Source organism: Schistocerca americana, chromosome 4, assembly GCF_021461395.2.
Source record: "Schistocerca americana isolate TAMUIC-IGC-003095 chromosome 4, iqSchAmer2.1, whole genome shotgun sequence".
In the NCBI taxonomy this organism is placed as follows: Eukaryota; Metazoa; Arthropoda; class Insecta; order Orthoptera; family Acrididae; genus Schistocerca; species Schistocerca americana.
The window spans coordinates 817,233,016-817,243,236 of NC_060122.1; the positions used below are offsets into that span (position 1 = coordinate 817,233,016).

General features: G+C 36.7%; 1 protein-coding gene across 1 annotated transcript in view; it reads left to right on the forward strand.

The window, feature by feature from the left end:
- Positions 1 to 5,244, forward strand: part of LOC124612362 (PWWP domain-containing protein 2B-like) — a 210,812-nt gene extending 205,568 nt beyond the window's left edge. Inside the window, exons 5-6 of the mRNA XM_047140519.1 lie at positions 3,897 to 4,031; positions 4,142 to 5,244. Coding sequence (XP_046996475.1) covers positions 3,897 to 4,031; positions 4,142 to 4,273 — 267 coding nt within the window. The 3' untranslated portion in view covers positions 4,274 to 5,244. The remainder of the gene's footprint in view (positions 1 to 3,896; positions 4,032 to 4,141) is intronic.
- Positions 5,245 to 10,221: the final 4,977 nt, after the last annotated feature.

The following is a 10,221-nucleotide window of genomic DNA, read 5'->3' on the forward strand; positions in this document are numbered from 1 at the left end:
TTTAATACCTACTCCGAATTTTTCTTTTGTTTCCTGTACTGCTTGCTCAATATACAGATTGAATAACATTGTGGAGAGGCTACAACCCTGTCTCACTCCCTTCCCGACCACTGCTTCCCTTTCATGCCCCTCGCCTCTTATAACTGCCATCTATCCTCTTCCATTTTCCATAATGTTGTCCTCAAGTACATCGCCCTTGTATAGACCCTCTATATACTCCTTCCATCTTTCTGCTTTCGCTTCTTTGCTTAGAACTGGGTTCCCATCTGAGCTCTTGATATTCATACAAGTGGTTCTCTTTTCTCCAAAGGTCTCTCTTATTTTCCAGTAGGGAGTATCTATCTTACCCCTAGTGAGATAGGCCTCTACATCCTTACATTTGTCCTCTAGCCATCCCTGCTTAGCCATTTTGCACTTCCTGTCAATCTCAATTTTGAGATGTTTGTATTCCTTTTTGCCTGCTTCATGTACTGCATTTTTATATTTTCTCCTTTCATCAATTAAATACAATATTTCTTCTGTTACCCAAGGATTTCTACTAGCCCTCATCTTTTTACCTACTTGATCCTCTGCTGCCTTCACTACTTCATCCCTCAGATCTCCCATTCTTCTTCTACTGTACTTTTTCCCCCACTCCTGTCAATTGTTCCCTTATGCTCTCCCTGGAACTCTGTACAACCTCTGGTTTAGTCAGTTTATCCAGGTCCCATCTCCTTAAATTCCCACCTTTTTTGCAGTTTCTTCAGTTTTAATCTACATTTCATAACCAATAGATTGTGGTCAGAGTCCACATCTGTCCCTGGAAATGTCTTACAATTTAAAACATGGTTCCTAAATCTTTGTCTTACCATTATATAATCTATCTGATACCTTCTACTATCTCCAGGCTTCTTCCATGTATACAACCTTCTTTTATGATTCTTGAACCAAGTGTTAGCTATGATTAAGTTATGCTCTGTGCAAAATTCTACCAGACGGCTTCCTCTTTCATTTCTTACCGCCAATCCATATTCACCTACTATGTTTCCTTCTCTCCCTTCTCCTACTCTCGAATTCCAGTCACCCATGACTATTAAATTTTCATCTCCCTTCACTACCTGAATAATTTCTTTTATCTCATCATACATTACATAAATTTCATCATCATCTGCAGAGCTAGTTGGCATATAAATTTGTACTACTGTAGTAGGTGTGGGCTTCGTGTCTGTCTTGGCCACAATAATGCGTTCACTATGCTGTTTGTAGTAGCTTACCCGCATTCCTATTTTCCTATTCATTATTAAACCTACTCCTGCATTACCCCTATTTGACTTTGTGTTTATAACCCTGTAGTCACCTGACCAGAAGTCTTGTTCCTGCTGCCACCGAACTTCACTAATTCCCACTATATCTAACTTCAACCTATCCATTTCCCTTTTTAAATTTTCTAACCTACCTGCCCGATTGAGGGATCTGACAGTCCACGCTCCGATCCGTAGAACGGCAGTTTTCATTCTCCTGATAACGACGTCCTCCTGAGTTGTCCCCGCCCGGAGATCCGAATGGGGGACTATTTTACCTGCGGAATATTTTACCCAAGAGGACGCCATCATCATTGACCATACAGTAAAGCTGCATGCCCTCGAGAAAAATTACGGCTGTAGTTTCCCCTTGCTTTCAGTCATTTGCAGTACCAGCACAGCAAGGCCATTTTGTTTAGCGTTACAAGGCCAGATCAGTCAATCATCCAGACTATTGCCCCTGCAACTACTGAAAAGGCTGCTGCCCCTCTTCAGGAACGACACGTTTGTCTGGCCTCTCAACAGATACCCCTCCGTTGTGGTTGCACCTACGGTACAGCCATCTTTATCGCTGAGGCACGCAAGCCTTCCCCACCAACAGCAAGGTCCATGGTTCATGGGGTAATCCAATGAATCAAGGGCCCAAAGCACTGACGTCGATTTGCATCATCTTGTGTTTGAATATTATGAATTACCTCGAAAGGAATGGTCTGTTGGCACAGACAGTATAGATTCAGAAAATATCGTTCTTGTGCAACACATCTAGCTCCTTATTTGCACAAAATAAGAACAACCATGGACCTTACCGTTGGTGGGGAGGCTTGCGTGCCTCAGCGATACAGATAGCCGTACCGCAGCTGCAACCACAACGGAGGGGTATCTGTTGAGAGGCCAGACAAACGTGTGGTTCCTGAAGAGGGGCAGCAGCCTTTTCAGTAGTTGCAGGGGCAACAGTCTGGATGATTGAGTGTCAGGAAGGCGTTTCTGAAAGTAGTTGTATGGAGTGTTGTCATGTATGGAAGTGAAGCATGGACGATAAATAGTTTGGACAAGAAGAGAATAGAAGCTTTTGAAATGTGGTGCTACAGAAGAATGCTGAAGATTACATGGGTAGATCACATAACTAATGAGGAGGTATTGAATAGGATTGGGGAGAAGAGAAGTTTGTGGCACAACTTGACTAGAAGAAGGGATCGGCTGGTAGGACATATTCTGAGGGATCAAGGGATCACAAATTTAGTATTGGAGAGCAACGTTGAGGGTAAAAATCGTAGAGGGAGACCAAGAGATGAATACACTAAACAGATTCAGAAGGATGAAGTTTGCAGTAGGTACTGGGAGATGAAGCAGCTTGCACAGGATAGAGTAGCATGGAGAGCTGCATCAAACCAGTCTCAGGACTGACGACGACAACAACAACAACAACAAAAACAATGAGTGTGATTGACAGGGGATCTCAAATTGATTACATATTTCTAGATTTACAGAAGGCTTTTGACAGTGTTTCTCAGAAGAGACTTCTGGTCAGAATGTATTTCTGTCACATCATCTGTGTGACTGTATTTGTGGTTTCCTGTTTGAAAAGTCACAGTACAAAAATTGAGTAACACGTCTCTGGTATTCCCCAAAGAAGTGTTACACGTCCTCTGCTGTTCATAATCTTCATAAACAGTGTAGGAGATAATGTGAGCAGCCCGTTTAAATTGTTTACAGATGATGCTGTCTCCAGAAGATCAAAATCAATTGCAAAATGACTGAGACACGATATCTTTGTGGTGCAAAAAGTGACAATTGTGTCTGCATAAAGAAATGTGGGAGGTCATGCCAGTGAGTAAGAAAAGAAATCGTTAAATTTTGGCTGCACGATAAATCACACAAATCTAAATTCTCTCAATTCAGCTGAATAAGTAGGAATTATGATTACAAACAAATTGGAATGAAGAGACTGTGTGCACTGAACTTGACCGTCTTCTACTAAAGTAATCCTGTGCAGCATGTGATCACTGACATCGAAAAAGTCTAAAGAAGGCCAGCTTGTTTTGTATTATCACAAAATAGGGGAGAGAGTGTCATGGGTATGATACGCGAGTTGAAGTGGAAATCATTAAAACAAAGGCAAAGGCATTTTTTGCTGTGGTGAGATGTTTTGTTGAACTTTCAGGCACCAACTTTTTTCTCTGAATATAAAAATATTCTGTTGACACCCAATGACATAGGGAGAAATTACCATTGTAATAAAATAAGAAGTGTGAATTGCAGAGTAGTGATGTAGATGTAATTACTTATGGATAACATTGGTCTGGACTTCTGGATTTGCTGTTTTATGAAAGTCTGTGGTTACGTAGTTCCACCTCACAGAACAATAATTGCTTTGGCTGACAGCTTCTATTCTGCTAATGCCTCACTCATGCCCTTATGTCCTGTTACTGAGATACATCATCATTTCTTCTCCCAGTGAAAGTGAGCACTGTGGTTGTCACTTTAAAAATGTGCAGTCTGTAATTACTGATTATAAACTTAAATTCATAATGTTTTCTAAAATAAATATCTGCGTTCAAGGACATACCAGTTATATATTTTTACATAGGACTTAATTGGAATAATTTGTTTCTTTAGGTTTTGAGTATTACTGTTGCGCGGAAAGACGATGGTATGTCACTTGCTCCACAAGCTCATGTTGCATGGTATGGATCATCTACCTCATCTTTAATGCCTTGTGATCAGCTTAGTCCATTCTTAGAAACATTCAAGGTATGTATGCTATTTTGTACTTGTAGTTATTTTTCAGTAAGAAGGTAGATAAGAACTCGATTAATTTATGTGTGTGTGTGTGTGTTTTTTTTTTCCCCTCCTACATCTAGACACGGTACAATAAGAAAAAACGTGGTCCTTACAAGGAAGCAATTAGACAAGCAACATGTGAAGCGAGAAGAGAAGAACAACCAATGTTAGCAGTAACGTCGTCTCCTCGAGAAGTTAATGTTGTCTCATAGTCATTTTAAGATAAATGTCCTTGGTAATGTTACCTGTGATTGTACTTTGTATTTGCCTTTGACTAAGATTTGCAGGGGTTTATTGTAATTAAATGTAAATAATTTCATATTTATTTTGGAAATTTACCCTGTGAGTAACACCAGTATGAACACTTCTCAGTTCTTAGTCATCACATTAAATGTGAACATTTGCTTTGTTGTAAGAAAGATATTCATGTATAATTTGTATGTACATATAAAAATCTATTCTGTACATACATTTAAGAAAAATATGACACATAAGAGATGCATGTTGCCGATATGAATACATATAAATGTAATTAGAACAGTACATTTAAAAGTTACTGTTCTTACTATATTACTTATTTTTACAGACTTTTTTTGTAAAAAAAGTGATTTGCATATATGGCAAAATAAGGAATTCTAAGAGCAATTATTAATAAAATGTTAACTATTTTATATCAATATAGCACAAATTTCACACCAAACAAGCAATTTACGGATGCCAATATAAATGAATATAGTGCCTATCTTTGCAAGATATTTGCTTTGTTGTCTACAGAAACAGATAAACATTTATAAAACTGACTGAAAATATAGTGTAGAGTGGCTGTGTGTAACCACTGCCATGTGGATAGAAGTAAATAACATGGAATACTTAACTGAAAGATAGGTTTTTATTCTGATATTGAAACAATTGAAATTACATTCCACATAGTTAAGTGTCATTTTTTGTGATATTCCACACTTAAAAGTCAGTGCAATAATATAAAGCATTTGTGATATTTTCATAATTTCAACTTTTGTACCAAAATAATCTTTGTAATATGTAATGTACATCGTGTCTTTTGAAATAAGCATTTTGTTGTTTTTTGTTTTGCCATGTTTAAAAAATTGATGAATACATGTCAGCCATTGTATCCCTGATGCTGCAGTGGGAACATGAATGACAATGATCTGTTCTTCCAGAATCCCATTCATTTATGAGTATGCACTGTAATTACTTTCATTGAGGGCACAGAAGTTAAATGGACCACCAAAAGTGTTGCTTGTTTTAAAATGTTTGTTTCCATAGATATTTCTCAAAACAAATATCAACAGCTATGTTGGAAATTATATGCCCATCTTTTGTTAAAAATAGATCTGGTTTTAATTGTAAGGGTTTGAAGGAACAGCAGTAATTCAAACTTTTGAGACATTTACTCTGGAGCTGTAGTGCAGGAAGCATTAAACAATCACATGTCAATTGGAGCAGTTTCAATGGATATTTTTTTTTTTTGCAAAGGAATTATGCAATCATTTCTTAAGCTATGGTTCATCATTATGCACAGATTGACCTTTGCCTACAAGTTACTGTACTGTCATACTCTTTAACAAGTTGTGAAATATATTTTAAACAATGGAAACTCCAACTTGGAATATCAAGAATGTAAGGAAAAGACAGATTGCTACTTACTGCAAACATGACATGTTAAGTTCCAGACAGGCACACCTAAAAGATACTTACACATTACCATATTTTATGGACTATAAGACACACCTTAATTTTTAAGCAATTTTTAAATAGCTTTTTGACCATTTTTCGTAGTAGATTGCAAAGACAGGCTTAAAAAAATTCTTAGTTTATAAAACTAAACTGACTTTTAAAATCTCTGAAAATCGTCACCTGATCGTTCTTCTTCCTCTTCATCATCGTCATTGTCTCTTCATGTATAAGATGGTCTTCACTGCCACCAAGAGCATTGCTGATGCTGCATTTCTTGAAAGATTTAACAATAATGTCTTCTCTCACTGTAGACCTTGATTGTTTCATACACTAACACACTTATTTGATTGTAGGTCATGTTAAAGCTCCCTTCGGCGTGAATTCTTGTTGAGTTTCATCCATCGTCCGTTTGTTCCATTCTTTTCTCACATACACTTTAAATGGTTTATTTATAGAGACGTTAAGAGGTTGCAGTTGTGAAGTAAGTCCTCCCTGTCTCAATTTCTTTCTCTTTCACAGAATACTTCAAATGACTGCTAAACTGATATAGCAAAGAAGAGAACTCTTTCCATACAGCTCCTTTCCTTCTCTCCCACACACTCTTAATCCATAATTTCATACCAGCCTTGTCCACCCAACCCTTGTCTTGTATGTGAACAATACCTGGAAAAGGACATCAGTGTAGTGCATTTTTTCAATTCCACTTGTTTACGTAGTTACAGTTTTAGCACCTTTCATGTCAACAATTCTGTTACTTGGCACTTGAAAAGTTAGGAGGGGGGGGGGGGTCCATCCTTTTTTGCCATTTGGCTTAGTTCCACACTGATTTTCTTTCAGTGTTGAATAATAAAGTGATGGAGAGAGAATATTTTCTCTCCATACTCTTGTGACACTTTCTGAGATATTTTGGTTTTAGCTCATATGCTAAGTCCATGCTGCTTCATAAACCCGTAGCCCAACCAACTCCATCCTTAATATCTGTTAAGTTCCACTGTAGCGCTAGCTTACGAGTGTGTATTTGAATTGTTTTTGTGTTAATTCCAGTGCCCCATTTTGCATTCAGTCCTCTATTTGCACACTTAGCAGAGTACACACAGCGATTTTCACTTTTGTTGATGTTTTCCTATTTTTTCCATTAGAAATTATGAATTTCATATTCATTTACATTCTGACCACACACATTTAAGTTTATATTACGACTATGACATTAGACATGTGGCTAAGTTTAGTATATAATTGCAGTCTGTACAGAATAACCATAGTTGAGACTTTACAAGGAATGGTGTTTAGGCTTGATTCTCAGAATTCAGTATCTTAGTATCAGTATAGTAATTTTGAAAAGGTGTAACCATACAGACATATTGGATTCTTTTTTAAAAACATGGAAGGATTGGAACACTATTATAATTTCACTATTTTTATATACAAAGATATACTTTTTTTTAAATGCATGATTGATTGAGCTAGTCACCAATTCGGAAAGTAATTTCCATTTGGTTATTAAGAACATATGTAATGAATATAACTATATAGCTATCAGAACAAATTCTCAACAGCAGAGCATTTAAATATAATGGTGCATAAACTTGTCTCTATTATCCTTGTAGAAATCAATTGCCAGTTATCTTAACCATGATTCAGCAGCATCACTAAGCTCTTCAGTATTTCAAAAATGCTGTGGCAGTAGCAGCTATTTCATGTGGGAAGAGGTAATTATTACTGGGAAGCAAATCTGAGCTGTACAAAAGATGAACAAACAGCTCACATTTGAAATGGGTCAAGCTTAAAATTTTTGTGACTGTGTGTGGTTAGAGTTTTAGTGCAACCAAACCATGACAGAACTCAAACCCCATAACAAAAGTAAAGAGGATATAAAATACAAACTCCCTAAAGCAGGAAAGCAATTCTGAATAAGAAATAAGTTAATTTAAGTTTTAAAAATTCTCTTCTAAAACTGTTTCTCGAGTAAAATTTAATATGCATATGAAACACTGACAATAAACAGTACAGGCCAGAATGAAAGCGGTTGAAATATGGTGTCTCAGAATGCTGAGTTATCAGATGAGATAATTTTCATTAAGGAAGGTGGGGGAGAGAGAGAAGAATTTGGACACAGTGTGAGTAATAAAAGAAGGGATAGGTGAATATGATACATAGGAGCTGCATCAAACTAGTCTTAACAATCAAAAACAAACAAAGCAACATCAGAAGTTTTGTGAAAGGACAAAGACCCGACAGCGTTAAAATCTTGTCATGAATTTCGTAGCAGAGGTATAAAGCAAGTAGTAAATTTTGGTGTAGACTATTGTAAAGGAGAAAAATTAACAACAATGTTACAGAAATTTTAAGATTTGTAAGTGATTGTAATGAGTATCTAGCACAAAACTAAGTATGATACACAAAAGACAATCTGTTTGTCTTTTAAACATTATTGTAGAGGGAAACAAATATAAAATGGGCTTGACAAGAAGCAAATTTAACTAAAAATGGGCTTGATTGTATATCATTAAACCACTAAGTTAGCTTTGATGTGTCTTGCAGGCTGGTGGGCTTGTGGCATTTTCCTTTTATTCTTTAACCTGTGCACATTTTATAAAGATGACAATTTCATACACCATGCAGAATCATTCTTTTGTAAACCAGACTGACAGTTTTTGGAACTGTTGCATATACTGTTCTCATTGTAATACTTGCTGTAGTACTGCAAATAATGAACATTTGATGCAACTTTTACTCATGCAACAGGCCATTTTCCTTTACTACCACCATCCTGCAGTTATGGTTTTTAAGCAACATACTGTCATTGTCTTGGTATTCACAAATGCATATCATTGCATGACTACAGCTAATGATGCTTTCCAATGCTTATCCATAGCTTTTTTACATTTCAAATGATTTGAAGATAGTTGCTGATAGCCCCGAAACTAGTTATCGTACTTTAATAATTGCAATAGGAAATCTGCAGTTTAAGCATTAAAAGTTTCTTACTGTAAAAAGATTTTATTGAATAAAACCAACTTAGGTTGGGCAGATACTTGATTTTATCAGTTAAGGTGGCACAGTAACAACAGAGAGAGAATTGTAGCAGCATTATGAGACTTGGTGGTGTTTCAAAATAAATGGTTAACCCTCTAAGTGGGCATTGTGGATATATCCGTCTGTGGTCTGCTCATTCTCAATGGGTTCGGCAAATATGTCCATCTGTTGTATTCTGTAGCTTGTAGCTAATGGGAATGCTATTAGTTAATGCATTCTCTACTAAATGGTACCGCTTGTCAGTCAATATAGTGTATTCCCAGTTTGTTATAACATTCATATCACAAGTACTCTAAATGTGAGAGTGACAGTCAAATACTTATCTATTTTGCACTGTTAGTGGCATGTTTTTACTAGTTGGCATAGTGGCATGTTTTTACTAGTTGGCAAAAAAGAGCCATTTGTTTAATTCAGAAATAGAATGGTTGTTTTTGGAAAGTGATGACGACTTGATGACGCAACGCTGCAACAGATGCCACAAAATGTTTTTGTGCAATTTAGTTTAGCTCAACAGCAGTTTTTGTTCACTGGGAAGAGTGGCATAAATGTGCCACTAATACAGACTGATGTGATAATTTTTTTTTAAATATTTATTTTGAAGTTGACTGTGCAAAACAGTAACTGGTCAGACAAACTTATAAGCACATCAGTACATAGCTTCTTATTCCAATTTAACTGCATGATCTTGGGTTTCCTGCTGACAATACACAACAGGTGATAACTTGAAGATACTGATTGGAATATTCGTGCTTCAAGAAATTTTGCACGAGCCAGAATGCAAACTGTACTTTTTGAAGAGGAAGTCATTTGACACATCTTTCTTTAAGAAACCTGTTGTTGTCGCTGTTGTTGGGGTCTTTGGTCCGAAGACTGGTTTCATGCAGCTCTCCATGCTACTCTATCCTCTGCAAACCTCATCATCTCCAAGGAACTACTGCAACCTACATCCCTCTTAATCTGCTTACTGTATTCATCTCTTGGTCTTCCTCTACAATTTTTACCCCACACGCTTCCCTCCAGTACTAAATTGGTGTTCCCTTGCTGTCTCAGAATGTGTCCTACTAACCGATCCCTTCTTTTGATGATGTTGCACCACAAATTTCTCTTCTCCTCAATGCTATTCAGTATCTCCTCATTAGTTACATGATCTACCAATCTAACCTTCAGCATTCTTCTGTAGCACCACATTTCAAAAGCTTCTATTCTCTTCTTGTCTAAACTATTTATCATCCATGTTTCTCTCCCATACATAGCTACACTCCATGCAAATACTTTCAGAAAGGACTTCCTGATACTTAAGTCTATACTTGCATTTTATATCCTCTCTACTTCGACCATCATCAGTTATTTTGCTTCACAAATAGCTAAATTTATTTTACGTCTTTAAGTGTCTCATTTCCTAATCTAATTCCATCAGTATCACCTG